General features: G+C 37.2%; 1 protein-coding gene across 2 annotated transcripts; it reads left to right on the top strand.

Moving 5' to 3' along the window:
* Positions 1-3,603: 3,603 nt before the first annotated feature.
* Positions 3,604-21,082, top strand: phka1a (phosphorylase kinase, alpha 1a (muscle)). 2 transcript variants are annotated; one of them, XM_046851553.1, is made up of 33 exons: positions 3,604-4,129; positions 4,925-5,083; positions 5,609-5,656; positions 5,764-5,932; positions 6,446-6,528; positions 6,639-6,719; positions 7,367-7,465; positions 7,985-8,131; positions 8,219-8,272; positions 8,437-8,559; positions 9,406-9,501; positions 9,591-9,698; positions 9,804-9,882; positions 9,970-10,104; positions 10,189-10,298; positions 10,436-10,580; positions 11,280-11,358; positions 11,439-11,608; positions 12,234-12,404; positions 12,483-12,571; positions 13,126-13,271; positions 14,018-14,171; positions 14,316-14,395; positions 14,548-14,626; positions 15,327-15,456; positions 15,531-15,632; positions 15,850-15,956; positions 16,113-16,151; positions 16,479-16,523; positions 16,743-16,901; positions 19,479-19,532; positions 19,675-19,875; positions 20,478-21,082. In XM_046851553.1, the coding sequence occupies exons 1-33, from the start codon at positions 4,052-4,054 to the stop codon at positions 20,649-20,651; spliced, it is 3,693 nt and encodes a 1,230-aa protein (XP_046707509.1). In that variant the 5' UTR covers positions 3,604-4,051; the 3' UTR covers positions 20,652-21,082. The 2 variants fall into 2 exon arrangements, with proteins under 2 accessions (XP_046707509.1, XP_046707510.1); XM_046851554.1 differs by lacking the exon at positions 16,113-16,151 and having other exon boundaries at positions 3,605-4,129.
* Positions 21,083-21,445: the final 363 nt, after the last annotated feature.

Below are 21,445 nucleotides of genomic sequence, written 5' to 3'. Positions count from 1 at the left end.
GTTATACGCTATAATTATTAGTATTCCACTCACACACAATAATGCATAATGTCTTATTAATACTTAAGAATACTTCATGATTAATAAAATTAAAAAAAACAATTTAATACTAGTGATACAGACATGGCTATTGTTGGCCTTGAGATCTTCATGAGAATGGCATGTCTTCCAGCAGAGAGTTAATCTTCTAATTATCAGTTAAATGTGGTTATAGAAATTGTGAAAGAATTTATGTGTTGATCACTTTATGTGGACAACATCTCTGATATGTCCAGGGTCAAATAAACTATTAATGTTTTGCTCACACAAATCATTTTATGTTAATCTTTCTGACCTTCAAAGTGAAGGAAAGTGAGGAATAATAACTTGTTCTTTAAATGTCATTATCTTATAGTTAATACTGATAAGTTTGTTTTTTGCAGTGTGTTAAGAATGCTATACAGTCTGCACTGTGGACACATTAAGTTATTGAATTGTGCAAAATATCTTCTTAAATTATTTTCAATTTTGGTCCAGAAAGCTGGTATTCCATCCAAACTACAACAAAAGGACATTAGTATAATCATCCCATTATTATTTAACAATAAAATTAAGTTGTTTTGACCTGTGGACTGTTTGCAATGTTATCCACACACATGCTACTACCATCAAACTCTCCTATCATACCTTTACCATATCATAGTCATTGTTGTGTTGTAAATGATCCACTTTTCAAAAATATCTAGTTAGTTGGGTGGTCAATGTGGTCTCTTTTCACTGACTAATGAAGGCATGCAGACTGTATATTGACAGCAGTCAAGTTCAGCCCATAATAATTTGCTGCTCTAGGTAAAATACAAGTGATGTGAATTCATGACAAGTAGACTTTTATGGCATTCCTCCCATCATCAGCAGATGCAATGTTAGGAATGAAATATAATTTCTCCTGAATTAGAGTGCTACAATGTCTGACAAGAGAAGTAGTAACAGGTGTATAGTCAATAAATACACACATCCTGTTCAGTTAAGCTTAAAACAACATGTGAAAATATTGTGCATGTGGATTTGTTACATATTAGACATAATTTGTGACTGGGTCCAGTTGGTAGAATAAAAAAGCAGCAGAGTAAAATGAGTAAAGTGGCTAGTTTCTATCTATATTTATGTGTCTGTTAACATTTTAACAATACAATATGGAATCAACCAATTGTGTGGCAACCGTGCATTGCATAAAATCATGCAATACAGACCATTAACCATCATAGTGATTAAAAAATGTGATCTTATTGACTTTGACCATGCAAAATTGGTGCTGGCAGACAGCCTGGTTAAATATTTCTGTAACTACTGATCCCCTGTAATTATCCCTCACACAGTCTTGAGACTTTATAGTGCAGATTAAAAACATATCTTTTTAGCAAGGCCTACACATAACATATGACACATATAATAAACTTGTGCTCCAGTACATCTGATCAAATTTTATCAACTTGTGCTGTTAATATCATGAACAGCAGCTACGCTAATTTCTCTCCACTGCTTCTCTTTCTCTCCCCATCCCAAAGCATCCTGAGGTTTGGCCAGCTCCAGTCACGTCCCACCTCATGAAGATTATGGACCTTTAAAGATGCGGAACTCACAAACTTCCGTACCACCCAGAGACGTACCAGTGCCAGCTGAATCCCACTTCATGTGTGGAGTTTTGACATTGGACCTCCTGAGTGTTTAAAGGCTCTGCATGGGGAAGCTGGTGTTGGATCTGTGATGATCGCAAATGTTGAGCTATTTTATGAGTTGTGCAGTAGCTCCTAGTTTTATAACCATAATGACTGTATAAGACTGTAGAAAGAACATTACTCATAATCTTACATTCCAGTGCTCATGTTAGTTCTCACTCTCCAGTGTTCTGTATTGTTGAAAGATTTATGATCACACTCTTGATTTCACCCAAATGAGGATAGGTTCCCTTTTGAGTCTGGTTCCTCTTAAGGTTTCTTCCTCATAACATCTAAGCGAGTTTTTCCTAGCCACAGTTGCCATGGCTGCTCATCAGGGATAAATACACACCGCTCGCCTTGACTGTTGATTTCTGTAAAGCTGCTTTGAGAAAATGTCTGTTGTGAAAAGCGCTATAGAAATAAACTTGACTTGACTTGAGTATAGAAAAAGCATCCAGTAGAACAGCAATAGGAGAATGGCCAAAATAGTTTGAGTTGACAGAAGTGCTGGAGCATCTCTGATGACAAGTTTATACAATTGTGGTGAATAGAAGACCATCTCAGAATGCACAACACATTAAACCTTAAACCGGATGGGCTACAACAGCAGAAGACCATATTGGGTTCCACTTCTTTCAACCAAAAACAGATAGGTAATGCTGCAATGGGCAAGCATGGATAAAATATAGTCTGATCTGATAAATCTCACTCTCTGCTGAGGCACACAGACAGACTAAGTGTTTGCCACCCAAGGCATGATTTCATGGATGCAACCCGCCTGGTGTGAACAGTCCAGGCTGGTAGAGAAGGTGGAATGTTGTAGGAAATGTATTGAAAATGTTTTATTAGCACATTATGGGCTAATTCAGACATTTACTTGAATGCCCAACCCTTGTTGAGGAATTTAGTATTGTCATGTGCACACAGTCACTGGATTTGGATATTGTAGAACACCAGTGATATGTGGAAGAACAGGAGATTTACAGCATGAAGATGCAAAAACTGTGTTGCAATCATGTCAACATGTGCTAGAATATCAAGAGAATATTTCTTGTGGAATCTATGTTGTAAATAACTGAGGTTATTTCGAGATCGAAGTGAGACCCTACTCAGGAATTAGTATAGTGCTCAATGAGTGTATATTCCATTTTCTTATGGCAGGGCCTATTATATACATGCTTTTAGAGATTTTTTAAGCTTTTTAATATTTAGTTTGTGAAATAAATAAAACGACCGTATTATGCTACTTTTACCAAACTTAGATATTTGGCACTGAAATGTGCCTTACCTAAGCTCCCATTCCCATGTGTGTGCTGCCACCTAGTGGAAAACAGTGAGACAAACAGTGAAAACGAAACGAGAAAACTACAACCTTTCACATGTATATTTTATTTCTTGTATTGTGTAGATTAATAAACTGATATTATAATTTTTAATGGAACATAAAGCTACTCCATAAATTTTGTCAAAATTTTATTTGCTGGTAGGCTTGGCAGGTTTTTCGTGGCTTCGTAGCTCATTCGAACACTTTCAATAATTGAAGCAGCTTTATTTCCAGAGTATATCTGCATTTTATTACATTTTAATCTGAAATATCTTCTCCACTACGTTGCAGTAAAAAAAAAAAACATAAAGATCCAATTGTGTTGTTGAAAAAAAGGATAAAAGGAATGATTTGCATTAATGTGCATGGAGCATTTAATTATCTGAATTATTAAAATATAGCTCTCATACAACTCAGTACTTCACTGTTCACTTTTTTTAGAAGCAGTGCATTTGAACAGGAATGATGCACTCAATCCAGAACTGCTGTTGAGCACCACAGACTGCTTCATGTACAGATTCTGGAGTTGGGCCTATAGTTGGCGCTGTTGTTTGGGTTTATGGCCTGTGTGTGTGTGTGTGTGTGTGTGTGTGTGTGTGTGTGTGTTTTCCTGGTGCACACTTCACCTCGTGTGTCTTGCCCTATCCGCTTTAAAACTAGCTATTACAATACAAACCTGCTTCTTTTATACACGTATCCAATGCAGCTGTGTGCGTATCACCAGGACGGCTTTTGACCTCGTTTTACACTTCAATTTTACACTTCCGGAATTTTTTCTTTGACCACTTTGCGTGTTTGTTTATTTCAGCTTCTCTTAGTTAGTTTGTAGCACCAAAGGCAGTGAGTGTTGCAAGGAAATGGTTCTAGTAGATCTCTCAGCTCTGTATTAGTGGACACTTTGTCTTGAGGTGTCTTGTGTGCAGTTTTTGGCGAATTCATTTGAGCTTCATTGACGCTTTTTGAACCTTTTAAGGATGTGGGCAAAGGAGTGAAGGAGCTGTGCAGTGCAGTGCAGTGAAGTGCAGTGAAAATGAGGAGTCGCAGTAATTCTGGAGTCAAACTCGACAACTATGCTCGGATCATTCAACAAACTATTCTTCGCCACCAAGTGAGTATATGTAGGATAATGTTTACACTGTGTGTACTGTTATAAGTCATTCTGAATGCTTTCAACGACCATGTTCTTTGGTGTAAAGAACACACACACACACACACACACACACACACACACACGCATGCAAACACACGTGTACATACGACACACACATAAATGTCACAGAATGATCAGTAATATGGCCTCACTTTTAAACATTTTCTCTCCAGTGTAACATGTACTCTATACTATAAAGTTCATAGTGTGTTGAGTTTAGCATTTTGTATGATTTTTTTCTTTTATTATCACTCACTAACAGCTGACTGGCCCAGTATCAGTTACAAGCACAGATTGATGGCCCTTTCTGGCCTGCCTTATTCTATAGGTTACTGCAAAAATATATCTACACTCAATTTCAATGAGCAGTTGTAGGCCATTCTAACTAACAGTGTGTACAGTTGATGTTCAACTCCCTAGCAATGAAATCCATACACATCTCATGGGAGTTTCAGGACAGTTACATACATGTGAATACTCGGTCGGTTATACCACTTCCAAATGTATTTCCATAGAAAAAGGCATTTATTTTTGCATTCAGACTCATTCGGTTACACTCTTACACTTACTGATATGCAAAACGTCCCTTCAAATACAAAATAATTTTTAGTTAGATGATTTATTGAAGAAAAAAGGTGCAATTTTATATATATATATATATATATATATATATATATATATATATATATATATATATATATAAAATCTCATAGCAGAAATCTCACATATTATTTTCATATGAATAATGTGTAGGATCCGGTGACTGGTCTTCTCCCTGCAAGCGAGGAACAGCCCGATGCCTGGGTCAGGGATAATGTCTACAGTATCATCTCAGTGTGGGCTCTAAGTCTAGCCTACAGAAAGAATGCAGACCGAGATGAGGACAAGGCTAAAGCTTATGAGCTGGAGCAGGTAGGAAATTTGATTGATCTGACCCTTTAATGGGCATTATGCATTATAAAGAATATTGACCTAATTACCCTTTTGATGATCTGAATGGGACATGTGATGATATATTTTATTGAAAGGATAGAAATTTAATAAGTGAGTGTATAGGAACCTGTGTCATGGTGAATAAATGAAATCAGTGTGTGTGGTGGGAGAGTTAATATGAAATCTATTATTTTAATCTATTACAAAAATAAAGAATTAACACGGAACAATTTTTCTGAAGTAACCTGCTCAAGTACTCCTGAATGACCTTACTGTCGAGGGGTTCTCTATTTGTGTGTACCCTTTTATATGTTGTCTGGTCAAGGCTTTGCAGTCTCAGATTACCCCTTAATGATTACATGAGAAGGTCAGAGTTGGTACTCTGCTTTTGTTTTGTTTTGTTTGTAATATGTCACTGTATTTGTGAACAATCCTTAATCTTGGTCTTCATTTTGTTTGTTTTCCACTCCTATCCTGGTGATAACTTTCTTTTTCTGTCTGTAGAGTGTTGTGAAACTTATGCGAGGTTTACTTCAGTGCATTATGCGACAGGTATTTTTTTGCCATTTGTACACTTTTGAACATTCCCATAATTGCATCGCTCCACTTTTTTGCTATCTAAAAAGCTAGCGATACTGAGTCTCATTTTTGATCCACAGCTGGACAAAGTGGAGAAATTCAAGTACAGCAAAAGCACCATGGACTGTGTTCATGCCAAGTACAACACTCACACTTGTGCCACAGTTGTGGGCGATACAGAATGGGGCCACTTACAGATGGATGCCACCTCACTCTACATGCTGTTTCTAGCACAGATGACTGCTTCAGGTATGCTGGGCTTGCCCTTACTTTTTTAATCTATTGGTTCCCTGGTGGTCTAGTGGTTAGGATGCGGCGCTCTCACCGCTGCGGCCCAGGTTTGATCCCGGGTCAGGGAACCGACCCCAGCCACTCTTAGTGCCGGTCCCAAGCCCGGATAAATGGGGAGGGTTGCGTTAGGAAGGGCATCCAGCGTTAAAACGTGCCAAATCAAACGTGCAGATCGTGAATACGGATGATCCACTGTGGCGACCCCTAATGGGAGAAGCCGAAAGAAAGTTTTATGAGAATGAAAAAAGTGGGGAAGCACAAACAATAAAGCATCTTGTCTATATTTAGATTAGGCTGAAAAGAGTATAGTGAATAATCTGATTTACTTTTATAATATTATTGGGAAATAAATGTCTTTAATTTGCTAATCACTTTTCTGTTAAAGAAATGTCTGATTTCAAATGAACTAATTCTAGTTCTAAGTGCTTTAAACTGCATCTAGATGATTTATTGGGATTTGGGCCCCCTTAGGGTTGCACATTGTGTACACTCAGGATGAAGTCGATGTGATCCAGAATCTAATGTTTTACATTGAAGCTGCATACAAAGTGGCGGTAAGTTTCTCCAAATTAATAAAAACACTTGGTTTATATATTCATGAGTATACTTTTGAATTTTAGCGATGGCTGGTCTTCTTTAAGCTTGATGCACTTTCTCTGGGCAGGACTTTGGAATGTGGGAGCGAGGAGACAAGACTAATCAGGGCATCCCTGAGCTCAATGCCAGCTCTATTGGCATGGCCAAAGTAAGATGGTTTGTATATAAAGGTGAATGATTTTGTGTATAACAAACTAGACATGATTTGGAATTTCAGTATGACTATATTTTTACATGAATAAAGATTAAAAATATATATATTTTAAATATTAATTGGTTAAAGAATTACAGATCACTAAAAGTTTGTTTCATTCTGTGACCATGACTCATTTACACACCACACGATCTTATGCACATGGCCACTAACCAGCTTTCCATCATTGCCCCTGAGCAGCTGAGAATGCAGCTGAGGGTTGCCTAACAGAGGGCCTTATGCATTTCTTCCATGCACATACAGCCGTGTGACGCTGTCACTGGTGTGTTTGAACTATTATAAACTCAGCATGGTACCTCTGCCAGACTCCTTTCACTCTTCTGCCCATTAACAGCAGCCAAGTGCAGTAAATTGTGTCAGTTTTTGTAACTTTGTACAATGAGACAATGGAAACATTCTCCTTTCAGGAAAAACAAAACTGCACATGAGACTCTTGGGTCACTCTTGCATGCTAAAGTGCAATGGCAGTGATTTGAGTTCAGTAGTTAGATATTTAAGCATGTTTTTTTAGACTTTATACTTGCTTGGGAACTGTGATTCATGTTTACGTACAATACGTGAATAGAAGCTTTGTGATGTAGGCAGCACTGGAGGCACTGGATGAACTCAACCTATTTGGAGCTAAAGGAGGGCCCAGCTCAGTGGTCCATGCTCTGCCAGATGACATCCAGCACTGCCAGGTGAAGCCAGCATGCCTGAATGCTAAAATATTCTAAATTTTAATATTCATTATAGCATTGCCCTATTGCTTTACTTCTTAAAGTAGTTCTTTATTATTACCCAAACTGTGTCCTCTGTCTCTATAGTGTGCTGCTTGACCAACATTTTTCTGTACTGAGAGAAAGGAAATGAATCAAGTTTTTAAACAAATATCTACCCAGAGAACAAGACTATTTCAAGCTTAATATTAGGAGAGAACAAGTCCAGAAATAGGTTTAATAATCTTTAATATGGCTTATGTTATTGATATAATTTGATGCTCCCCTGCTTCAACACAACTTTATTATAGCATAGGCTGTGCCTTATATTGATATCCAAGTGTACCTAGTCTGAAAATTAAACAAATCACGCCTTTTAACAGAAGCAAGAAATGTCAATTCAGTCTTTGTAATTGATTCTTTTTAATATACATTTTTATTCATTTGCATGCACTTTTGACAATAAAATATTTTGACAATAGCTACTGCTCTTGTGTCCAGTCCATTCTTAACTCCATGTTGCCCAGAGCATCCACATCGAAAGAAGTAGATGCTGGTGTTCTCGCCATTATCTCGTATCCAGCCTTTGCTGTGGAGGACATTGATTTAGTCAACATCACTAAGGAGGAAATCATTTCCAAACTACAGGTTGGATCTTTAGTTCAGTTAAGCACACACCCATTTTGGTTGCGTTTGGAATTCAGATGACTGTACTGTTTTCTTTATTTTCTCAAGGGGCGATATGGTTGCTGTCGGTTTCTCAGAGATGGTCATAAAACACCAAAAGAGGTAGAATATTAGGAATTAATGCAAGAGAAATGTAACTAAATATTTTTCACAAATCTAAACCATTTAAATATAAAATAATTGCCATCATTATGCTGTATTATTATTTGTGGATGCTTTATATATATATATATATATATATATATATCTCTTATTTGTGTTCACAGGATCCCAATAGGCTTTATTATGAATCTGCTGAGCTGAAACTGTTTGAGAACATTGAATGTGAGTGGCCTCTCTTCTGGACCTACCTCATTCTTGATGGCATCTTCCTAAACAGCCAAGAGCAGGTAAAAAATGTTAGCATTTTAGGGAAGATTAAGTCTTACACACATCTTACACAATATGTTGCAGTCAATAATAAAGTTAAACATGATATGTAAATTTCACAGTAAGAAGAAATGTGTTAATGTACTACATGACAGGTTCTTAATTCAGTAATATAAAAACCTGTCTCACTGTGAGTTCCTGAGAGATTTTTTGGGTCTCTAACAGGGGCCAGTGCAACATACTCAGGAAAACACCATCTACCCTCTTCTTTACATATAAGCTTGCAGATGGCAATGATTGTCTAATGCAGTGGTTCTTAACCTGGGTTCGATCGAAGCCCAGGGGTTCGGGGGAGGTCAAGACACACACCCGACTCATATGATTCGTGATGACACGCCCCGCTTAAGAACGGTTCGGTGGATGCGCATATGAAACTGGTGGGGGTCAGTACCTCCAACAAAGTTAAGAACCACTGGTCTAATGTATAGGGGTAAAAGGGCATGCCATAATTTTCAGCATGAAAACCTGTCCAATTTTACTGGTTTATGGCTATGTTCCTTACTGCTTGTGTGGAGTTTCTGTACATGCTCTTCCTGAGTTTACATTGGTTTCCTCTGGGTTTTCCAGTTTTCTTCTTCCTCCATAAAACATGCTGGTAGATGAATTGGACACACTGGATTGCCCCTAGGTGTGAATGAAAGTGTGAAAGTGTTTGGGTATAGTGTATTGTGGTATCCAGTCTAGGCTGTATTTTCTGGGATAGGCTCTCCACCCAACATGACGCCTGACTAGGACAAAGCACGTAATGAAAATGAATGAATTGGAGTTCTGACATTTAAAATGCACTTCTTTTTTCACCTTATCAGGTGGAGGAATACAGAGAGGCACTTGATGGTATCCTAATCAAACAGAAGGATGGGATACGTCTGTTGCCTGAACTCTACAGCGTCCCTCCAGATAGGGTAAGGCGCATTTATTTGAAATTTTACAATCGCAATAACATATTTGTAGAAATTTGGCTAGAGATAAGGATTGAACAATATTCTTCTAGGTGAATGAGGAGTATGAAAATCCTCACACTGTAGAGAGGATCCCTATGGGCAAATGCCCTCTAAAGTGGGGACAATCACTGTACATTCTGGGAAATCTTTTGGCAGAGGTGAGAGTAAACTTCCACAACTTGAGGAAAAAAAAAACCTTGCTTTATGACTGGCAGTGTTAAAGTCTTTTTCTTTTTTTTTTTTTTTTTTTTTAATAACCCCAGGGTTTCCTGGCCCCTGGAGAAATAGACCCACTCAACCGCAGATTCTCAACCATCCCCAAGCCTGATGTGGTTGTCCAAGGCAAGTTCCATTTAAAACTAGTTTCCTATATTGTCAATTTCTTGTGGTTATCTAAGCCTTAGATGTTTGTTTGTTTGTTTTGTGTAGTATGCATCCTAGCAGAGAATAATGAGATTAAGGCATTGTTACTGAAGAATGGGATAGAGGTGGATGCAGTGACAGACATCCATCCCATCAGAGTGCAGCCTTCTCGAGTTCTTAGTCACATATATGCCCGACTAGGTAGGAGTCATTCACTACTGTTAACTTCTCAACAGAACAGGCCATTCGAAAAAGATTGCATTGGTTGCTTTTGTTCTCCCAAAGGACGAAACCAGAGGCTGGGGCTGACTGGTAGGCCATGTCGCAGGATTGGTGTGTTGGGGACCTCCAAGCTCTACATCATCCGCAACACTATCTTCGCCTTTACACCTCAGGTATGTAAACAGAGCTTTTTTAGGTTTGGTAGATATGGGTATTGTTTTGTGATTTAATAAACTATTAAAGAAAGGGAATATGCAGTGCCTCTGAATTTCTAGTCAGTGTCTTTGTGTTTTCTCTTTGTTTCTGGTAGTTTATTGATCACCAGCAGTTTTACTTGGCCCTTGATAACAAAATGATTGTGGATATGCTGCGTACTGATCTTTCCTACTTGTCCTCTCGCTGGAGAATGACTGGCCGGCCAACTGTCACCTTCCCTGTCTCCCAGATCATGCTCAGTAAGTGGAATTGATGTTTATAGGTGCTTAAACACTATTGCAGTCAAGGGTGATTATTCATTTAAAATTTGGGCAAACTTAGGATTTAGTGCCTAATGATCTATCAGAGTATATATTTAGTCACTGCTTGTTTTATTGTATATACAGATTCAGATCATATACAGATCTTGAGGAAAAAATATCCAAAGGGCAAAAATAAATATGCAAACCCATGCCGGTTATATACAGTCTATAAAAAGAGCTTACGTCTGGTTCTCTGCAAAACAGACAACTGTCTGTAAATTTTTCAAAATACTTTTTTTTTTTCCACGTTTATATATTTATTTATTGCAAATGAGGGTAAAAACCACTACAGCAGCAACTACTCCAGTATTATAGTAGTCACGTAGGCAGTTCACATGTTTCTTTTTGCAAGTTGTTTATCTGTGAGAGCTGGGCTTTCTGTTGAAGACAGCTGCATTATATAATCAAAAAATTATAACGTATCTAATAAAGGTATTGGCTTTTTCTCTATTGTACTCACTTATTTTTTGAAAATATATATTTATTTTAGCTTTTAAAATGTTATATCAACAGTTGACTAGCTAAAAGGTTTTGGAGACACAACCACCAGGAGGTACATGCTTCCTCACACAAGGGATTTAACCAGCAAAACAAATAAAAAAATGGATATGCAAAATGTCCTAACTTTTCTTTCAGCTGAGAACCACACAGACTTGGACCCTGTAGTACTGGCTACTCTGAAGAAACTTCAGGATGGCTACTATGGAGGAGCAAGGTAAGAACGATGCTGCGAAACATGCGATTAACTTTTTCTTTATCATGTTAATGCAAATACTTACTCTCTTATTTTCATAGGATACAGACAGGAAAGTTGTCCGAGTTCTTGACCACGTCTTGTTTTGCTCATCTGAGCTTTTTGGATAGTGGTAAGCCGCACTCCAGCACGCTGACATGGAGTGAAGCAGAGGATGATGAATACAGCTGTGATAAAGAAGGCAGCATGCATGATCTTAGCATTAGTGATGGTAAGGAAGAACAGCCACAGGATTCACATTAGATTACTGTAAATGAATTGTTTAAACACTCATGTAAACACTTAACAAGAGTCATGTCTTTAATATTTCCTTAAGCATTCTCAGCATTCTTCTACCAATATACCCCATCTCCCTCCTCTGCACATGACCAAACCATCTCAATCGTGCGTCCCTCACCTTTTCCCCCAAAACATCTACCTGTGTGGTCCCTTTAATAAACTTTTTTCTAATCCTGTCCATCCTCGTCACTCCCAGTCAAAATTGCTGCATCTTCAACTCTGCCACCACCAGCTCCACCTCCTGTCTTTTGTCAATGCCACTGTCTCTACACCATACAACATATTAGATACTCTTTTATCACAAATCACTCCTGCCACTAACATGCTAATATATATTTAAAAATCAGAGCCTGTGATTATTCTCTCAACCTTCATTGTACAACATTTATGATATGTAGCATGGCATACAAAATAACTATTCACTTTCGAAAAGTTTAGCTTTTGTTAAGATAATGATAACGTTGGTATATTCTGTAAATCCTTTTGATTGTATACAGTGGAAGGTTTCAGTTGTCTCACATGAAACAGCAGACCCTTGGTATCTTTTCTCCACTCAGATGGAGATGATCTTACGCAGTATTTGGATCAGCTTCTGGCCACTGCAGTGCCTCGGCAGGGGATAAGAGCAGAGGATAAGGCCAGCGGGCTCGGACGCTTCAGAGCTGCAGCCAGTCAAACAAGAAAGATGGTGACGTTAGTCAACAAGGCCAAAGATCTCCAACTACATAGTGAGCATTGCTGTTGCTTATTGTTGCACATACAGTTTACCTGTGCATTCCATTCTTGTAATTATTTTATTATTTCAGATGTGCAAATGTATCTTCCCACCAAGCTCTTCCGATCCCCTCAACCATCTATTAATTTAAAAGGCTCCTCTGGACCAGAACCAAGACAGGTATATACACTAGGGATGGTAAAATTTACAGATTCACATCAGTGCATCTGCATAAAAGTTAATGATATGATGCATTGATTTGAAAAAGTGTGCATTTGATACAAGTTGGCATTTGTATCGTGATCAATAGTTTTTAACTAGGGCTGTCAGTTGATTTAAATATTGAATTGTGATTAATTGCATGATTTTCACGAGATAACTTGTGATTAATCAAGCTTTTTTTTTTTTTGCACTAGAAAAAGCCTGTTTGTGAAAGGGCCATGCGTTAGAAGTCAGTTGGCACTTAAGCAAATTTATGATTTGTTGTCTTTTTGAACCAAAGAAATAAAAGCAAATTATTTGTATTATATCGAAGTGAACGTTATTTCTATTTCGTATTTCATTAAATCCCATTGTGTTGAATTAAGCCAAAATCGGATCGCACTGCATCATAATAGGTGCGAATCGTATCTGATTGCATTGGTAGCTGCTTTATTTTGTATTTTATCCATTATGCATCATATTGTTGGTTATACATTGGCCACATTTATGCACATTTTTGCCCCCCACTTCAGGGTCTTGAGATGCTTGTGTCGTCAGATTTAAGCCTACCCCGTGATGCTGATGGAGCGATAGATTACATGGCTCTAGCCCAGCTGTTTAAGGATACACAAGGTCTCCAAGACCAGGCGGACATCCTATATATCCTCTTCAAAGACAAGTCAGATATTACCATTTTTAATCTTTATTTATATAATTGTGTCTGCTGTAATTTGTATATATGTAATCCCTCATTTATCGTAGTGGTTACTTTCCAAAACCGCCCGCAATAAACGAAAAACCACGATAAACGGACACCACCCCAAAAACGCTATTTTATTTATACAGTACTGTACTGTATTAACATTTTACTTCATTTTATAATAAATAATTAAATTTTCATTGATAAATTTCCTAATTTCAACATAAAACTCCATAAAAACAATTCCCTATAAGTTTTTTGGTCTATCGTGCCAATTTGCAATAGTGGTCTAATTTGCCAATAGTGAAATGGCAATATTGCTTTATTTCCAATTTGCAATATCTGCTAGATTTCATAAGATTAATATTTTGGAATTATTTATAAAAAATATTTTTTCCATTTATTATTTTGGAAATATGAATGGGATGAACATTATTTTGTTTGCTTAAGAGAATGTTTACCATGCTAATAAACTACTTCAACTTACATTAATAATTTCAAAATATTAAAGTTTCAGTTTCTTATTAATGCTGAAGTTTTTTTAGATTAGTTACATACACAGGGAGTTCCACTTCACTAATGACCTCATGCATTCAATCACGTCTTCGTTTAGTTGACATTTAATTACATGCCATAAATTGTAAAAAAAAAAAAAAAAATGTTTTTCCCATTTTTGTGCTCATATGCAGTAATCTAAGTTTTCAATATCTGTGTGTGTTTTTCAGGGGAATGGATTGGGACACACAGCTGTATGGTATAGGCACTACAGTGCACAAGCTGCTGATGGAGCTGTATGAAAAAGCAGGAGACCTGCGCTGCTGGGGCCTCATTCGTATGATCTCTGGCATGCTGCGCAAAAAAGTGGAGGAGCTTGACTGGGTAAGTCAGTATTAACCTCTCAGTTCATTCTAGGATTTGGAATAAACACATTTCAGAATTAAATTGAGAGTTGAGGTTTATAGTTTGTTTGTTGTTCTAGTTTATATAATGGTGAGGTGAGTGTGTGTGTATATGTGTTTGTAGGCCTGTTCTGATTTGCTGGCTCATCAAAAGCACTTAACGGTGGGTCTGCCTCCTGAACCGAGGGAAAAGACCATCACTGCGTGAGTTAGTGGTTTCAGTAAACAATGATATACTTCACCACCCTGAATCCTTGAGTACAATCAGTTTCTGTTTTGTGTATTTTATAAATAAATAAAACAAAATTTCATATTGTCTATAGCTAAAATAATGTCTAATTTGTGTCTTGCTGCAGGCCAATGCCACCTGACCTGCTGGCTAAACTTATTGATGAGGCCAGCGAGAACAACATAACAATCTCTATCCTCACTCAGGTTAGAATGTGGCCTCATATATGTCTAGAATATTCATATAAAATCATCAGTGATTTACAGTAAGGAAGTAAATATAATTTGTTACTGAATTAAGTAGCTTTTTCATGTATCTGTACTTTCCTGAAGTATTTCCTCCATTTGGGGAGACTTTTATTTTAACTTCACTACATTTCAAAGTCAAATATCTTACTTTTTACTCAACAACATTTTGCGAAATCAGCCTTTACTTTTTAATTAGCAGTGGATAAAAGCTTAACCTGTTTTGATTGGCGCTTGGTGGTATCTGCTTAGCACAAACACAGTTCAGCATCAGTTCACCAGCAAGCAGAACATTTTGAGAGGAATAAATGATGGAAGAAACTCCTGACTTTAACATGCCACGACACCCGTGGCTTATTTGCGGGCTTTTTATAGTTAGTCTTTTCACATAAACTGCATTGAATAAGCAAAAAGTCTTGTGACAAAATTTTATTAGGAACATTTATAGCCATAATACTTTGGACATATTTTGGACATTAAGGCAAAAATTTTGTTCTTTTATTCAAGTGAAAGTTTAAAGGAGCAGTTTTATAATATTTTATCCACCGCATCTCTACTTTAGCTCAAGTACATGGTTTGTGTACTTCGTCCACCACTGAAAATAATACAATATAAATGTTTGAAGTAAAATCATTAATAATTATGATCGTGTGTGTGACAGGAGATCATGGTGTACCTGGCAATGAGCATCAGGACACAGCCAGGTCTGTTCAGTGAGATGTTCAGACTGAGAATTGGCCTCATCATTCAGGTCATGGCTACCGAACTGGCTCAATCTCTAAACTGTTCAGGTACTATAACCTTACAGTTACAAAAGACATTATATTTGATATTATATTAATGGATTCTGTTCACTATGTTTTAGATGAGGAAGCCACAGAGAGTCTGATGAGTTTGAGCCCTTCTGAGCTGAAGAATCTTTTACATCACATTCTCAGTGGCAAAGAGTTTGGTGTGCAGAGGCATGGTCAGTTACTTCCCTTTTGCAAATGTTTATAGGAAGGTTTTTAAATTAATGTAAAGGTTCCCAAATCTTTATAGTATGTTAAGTATTGTAAACACACTTTGTTTAGTATTTTGTTCTTTGTGCACTTTTTTACTGTCCACATTAAACCACATATTGTGCTTTTGGTTGTGCTTTTAATTGCCTACTGTGTTAACTTACTGTGACTCTTTGTATTTAGTGGATACAGGTGTGAGTCCTGGCATCTCTATCCATGAAGTTGGCCATGTTGGTGCCACCAAAAGTGAACGTGCTGGCATTAGCAAACTGAAAAGTGATATGAAGCAGGTAAATAACTACTTTTCAACCATCACCACAACCTCTTTTTTTTTTTTTTTTTTTGTATTGCCACTGACCGGATTACTGGTATAGGGAACTTTAACTTCTGACTGTAATTTCCTCTTTTGCGTGAGCTGTAAAAACAAGCTGTGTCTCCATTTGCAGCTGGAAGACAGGAGATTGTCTTGGTCGGATCAGAGTAAGGTGAAATGTCAAATATGCTATTCTCTGGTCTGGCCTATTTGGAGCAATCACCAAATTTTCAGACCAGCTGTAATAATTAATGATTGAAGAAATCAATGTACTAAAAATTTTTATTATAAAGTTATACCTAATTTACAAAAAAACAAAAACAAACGAACACTGCTTCTCACATTGAGTAATCATTTATACAAAGAAGCTACAGTGATCACAGTAATCCGCTGCACATGCATGAAACTGTGGCAATTCTGAGGTCTGTTCAGAACTGCTCCTTCCAGCAGAATTGTACTGGAAAACCTGACCTTATTCTATTTTTTCTTTCCTCTGCAGTCCTTTTCAGCACATTCCTTTGACATAGACCAAACAGAGTCTGTTGTAAGTTTTGGTCCTTATTTTTTTATTTTATTTAATTTTTTTATTCTTTAGTATTATATAGTTCTGCTTTTTTTATAAACTCGCTGGTAGACCGATAAATTATATGTTATGAAAATAACAAACCTAAAGTTGTTTTCATTTTTGGAATTGTCTCTTTTATAAGTGTGTTTGTATTTCAATGGAACTAATATGCATATGTTCTCTCGTGGCCGCTAAAAGCACCGTCTCACATCAGCCGAGTCATTTGATGGCTCTGTGAGTGTTCCAGTTGTGCTGGATAGTCGACAGGGCCAGTGGCTCCGCAGGAGGAGGCTGGATGGAGCCCTCAACAGAGTGCCAGTGGGCTTTTATCAAAAAGTCTGGAAGATTCTGCAAAAGGTTAGCAGGTTTATAAACAAAATGGCTTATATTTACATGCGAAGATTTTGGCCAGAACGCACGAGTTTGTTACGAGTCCAAACTAATTGTTTACACTGCATCCGGAAAGTATTTGCAGTGCTTCACTTTTTCCACATATTATGTTACAGCCTTATTCCAAAATGGATTAAATTCATTATTTTCCTCAAAATTCTACAAACGAAACCACATACTGACAACGTGAAAAGAAGTTGGTTTGAAATGTTTGCAAATGTAAAAAAAAAAAAAAAAAAAGGAAGAAAAACACATAGGTATTTTACAGCCTTTCCATGACACTGAAAATTTAACTCGAGTGCATCCTGTTTTCACTGATAATCCTTGAGCTGTTTCTACAACTTGATTGGAGTCCACCTGTGGTAAAATCAGTTGATTGGACATGATTTGAAAAGGCACACACCTGTCTATACAAGGTCCCACAGTTAACAGTGCATGTCAGAGCACAAACTAAGCCATGAATTCCAAGGAATTGTCTGTAGACCTCAGAGACATGATTGTATGGAGGCACATATCTGGGGAAGGAAACATTTTTGCAGCATTGAAGGTCCCAATGAGCACAGTGGCCTTCATCATCTGTAAATGGAAGAAGTTTGGCATTACCAGGACTCCTTCTAGAGCAGGCCGCCTGGCAACTCAGCAATCGGGGGAGAGAGGCCTTAGTCACCTGACCAAAAACCAGTCCTGGTAATGCCAAACTTCTCCAGCATTTCTCCGTGGAGAGAGGAGAACCTTCCAGAGGAACAACCATCTCTGCAACACTCCACCATTCAGGCCTGTATGGTAGAGTGGCCAGACCGAAGCCACTCCTTAATAAAAGGCAAATGACAGGCTGCTTGGAGTTTGCCAAAAGGCACCTAAAGGACTCTCAGACCATGGAAAAAAACAAAATTCTATGGTCTGATGAAACGAAGATTGAGTGTCATGTCTGGAGGAAACCAGACACCACTCATCACCTGGCCAATACCATCCCGACAGTGAAGCATAGTGTTTGCATCATCACCCTGTGGGGGACGTGTTTCAGCAGCAGGAACTGGGAGACTAGTCAGGATTGAGGGAAAGATGAATGCAGCAATGTACAGAAACAAAGGTCTAATCATAGACCTTGAAAACCTGCTCTGGACCTCAGACTGGGGTGACAGTCTTTCAACAGGACAAAGACCGTAAGCATGCAACCAAGATAACAAAGGAGTGGCTACGGGACAACCCTGTGAATGTCCTTGAGCCAGAGCCCAGACTTGAACCTGATTGAACATCTTTTGAATGATCTGAAAATGGCTATGCACTGACTTTCCCTATCCAATTTGATTGGTCTTGAGAGGTTCTGCACAGAAGAATGGGAGAAACTGCTCAAAAAGCAAAATAATTATATAATAATAAATAAAGACAGCACATTTAGCTTTTTAACTGCGCTGCTTGTGTTTAATGAGCTTTTAAATTATTTACATCTCAGCAAAACCTAATCCAAGTGTAATTATCGAACAGACAGTGAGAAGTGTTTGTGAACATCAAAACATTGTGCATCATTTTATATTTGCCTTACATTCAGGAAGCATGACAGTCAGATTATAGAAAAATATTCTAGCACACATGATCCATACATTTACTCATCATTTATTGTTACCCAGACACATTTTAACACATGTGCACTATATAGACAAAAGTATTTGGACACTTGTTTTTTTCAGCCATATGGGGGTCTTCCTAAATCTTAAAACACACAATTGTAAAGGATGTTAATTTAATGCTACTGCATCCAAGGTTTTAAGGTGCACAGAATGTTTATTAGAGCTGTCAAATTATTAATGGATTATTAGGATGCATATAAATTTGATGTTCATAATAATCAATGGTGGACAACAAGGAAGTAAATGTAATTCATTGCTGTACTCATGTAGCTTTTTCACATGTCTGTACTTTACTGAAGTATTTCCTTTTTACTCAACTACGTTTTGTGAAATCGGTCGTTCCTTTTTATTTAAGAGTGAATAAAAACATAACTGGTCAAGCACACAGCAAGCCACCAATCAGGGTAGAGCACACGCTCTGTTGTGAACTTGTTTTGATTGGCGCTTGGTGGTATCTACTCATCACCAACACACGGTTCAGCGCCAGGACTCTAACTTGCTTCAACACCTGTGGTCTTATTTGCGTTTTTTTTTTTTTTAAGTAATTGAAAAAAAGGTTTTGGGCTCATGATCATTTTAATAGATGTCAGTGTCTGTGTATAATTCTATTGATAAATTTGTGTGCCAGGAGTAACATTAAGGTCTTTTCACATAAACTGAATTGATAAAGTAAAAGTCTTGTGACAATTTTAATAGGTACATTATAGCCATAATAAATCATAGTACTTTGGATACATGCGAAGGCAAAAACTTTTGTACATTTATTCAAGTTAAAGTGAGTGTATCTCTACAACAAGTACAGGTTTGTGTACCTCGTCCACCACTGATATTAATAGGAACAATATAATTTACACTTATGAAAAAGACCAGACATTTAAGAAGATTAAATCAATGGATCTTTCTCTGTCTCTTGTAGTGCCATGGACTGTCGATAGAAGGCTTTGTGCTCCCATCGTCCACTACAAGAGAGGTTTGACACCAACTGTTTTTTGTGTTTTTAATTAGACATTTTTAGCGTAAAAATCGATTTCTGCTGGTTTCTAATGATATGTCTAGGTTTGAAGTGACACAATTAAGCATGAATTATTTTTTCCTTCCTTCTGTCTCTCCAGATGACACCAGGTGAGATTAAGTTTGCTGTGCATGTGGAGACCGTACTGAACAGAGTTCCTCAGCCTGAGTACAGACAGCTGCTAGTGGAGGCAATACTGGTGCTCACCATGCTAGCTGATGTTGATATCCAAAGCTTTGGCAGCATCATTCATGTGGAGAAGATTGTTCACATTGCCAATGACATGTTCTACCAGGACCAGGTACTTATGTGTGTGTGTGTGTGTTTATATTTGTAGTTGTAATACTATTCATGATTTACAAGGCTTTGGGTATTAAACTGGTTTAAATAAAGGAGCATTTGCAGAACTGGTTTATTGACAGTATATAGTGAAGGTGGTAGCACTCTTTATAGAAAAAGTAATTATAAATCAGTTCTAATACTGAATGGGGGTCTGTAAACATAATCTCAGATAGATCAAGTTTTCCTCACTCGAGTGGGACGATGATCTTTTTAAAAATTGTCTTGCTGTATCATCCAACTGCATATGTGTGTATCGCAAAGCAAAGTTCATGTAGTGAAAGACTGGCATATGTGTGTTGTCAAAAAGTTCAGGGCAAAGTAAGACATAAGTGCCACAAGATAATTTACATTGCCTTTAAGTTTGAGATTACTTTGAATTTATTTTATCTGATGTTTTTCTTTTATGCTTTTTTTTGGAAATTGTTGAAATTGTACAATGCATACAGGACAAATTTCTGATTTTGATTATCTGTTTTTACACACTTTATAATAGACCTTCATCAGTAAAAGTGCAAATTCCTTTTATTGAAATATTAAACTCTTTCCCACCTTTTCTTACAGAAAGCTCTTGATGCAGAAGAGAGCATTTTAGAAAAAGACACATCCACAGGCATCTGCCGGCTCCTGTACGATAGCGCACCCAGCGGCCGCTTTGGCTCAATGACGTACCTCACTAAGGCAGTGGCCACCTATGTACAGGACTTTCTGCCCAGTGGCTCCTGTGCTTTGCAGTGATGTTCTGTCTTAAGGTTAAAATTAACTTGGTGGTAAAGAAGTGAAAGAAACTAAACCTCTGTTTTGTTCTGTGTAAAATATTTTAACATTCATGGCTTACAGGCAGTAAAATGTTACAGAAGATGGCAGTTTTCAGTTTTCATAGCTGTTGGGAGTGATAACACTTTCTTTGTAAGTCTGTTTAATTTTGTGTGCACACTTATATTTTTTTCTTTTTAATATGTAGCATTCTCAATCATCTAGCTTTAAGTTTAACCAGCAGATGACCAGTGACAGTATTTTATGTATGGAGTTTGATCATTTTTTTCCCAGCATGTTTACTTGTCATCTAATTCTGTATAAATCACGGTTTAATGATGACTTTTATATGTTAAAACAATATTTTTAATTACATCAACCTCATCAACAAAATAAACTATCTTTAATGTTAATACTTTGCACACTTTGTTAGTAAATGATTGCTGAGACTAAAATATCTTTTCAAATGTGGTAAAATAAATGAACATATAGCTAAATAACATCTTGATGTTTGGAATGGTTGAGTTCTTTTAAAATAATTTATTTGTAGCAAATTATGTGGTTACTGAGAAAATGAACAACAGTTTTACAATCTTGTTTAGTTTTTGTTCATTTAAATAATCAATAAATAAATGCTTGTGTGTGATATCTATTTTGAGCTTTTTGCTTCTCCATGCCAGCTGTAATAAAAACTTAATAGAAATAAAATGATAAATTACTTGTAGTATTACATGTCTAGCCACCTAGGGAAAATCCATTGGAGGTCAGTGTTACTC

Source organism: Silurus meridionalis, chromosome 6 (genome assembly GCF_014805685.1).
Source record: "Silurus meridionalis isolate SWU-2019-XX chromosome 6, ASM1480568v1, whole genome shotgun sequence".
NCBI lineage: Eukaryota > Metazoa > Chordata > Actinopteri > Siluriformes > Siluridae > Silurus > Silurus meridionalis.
This window is presented reverse-complemented; position numbering and strand designations above follow the sequence as displayed.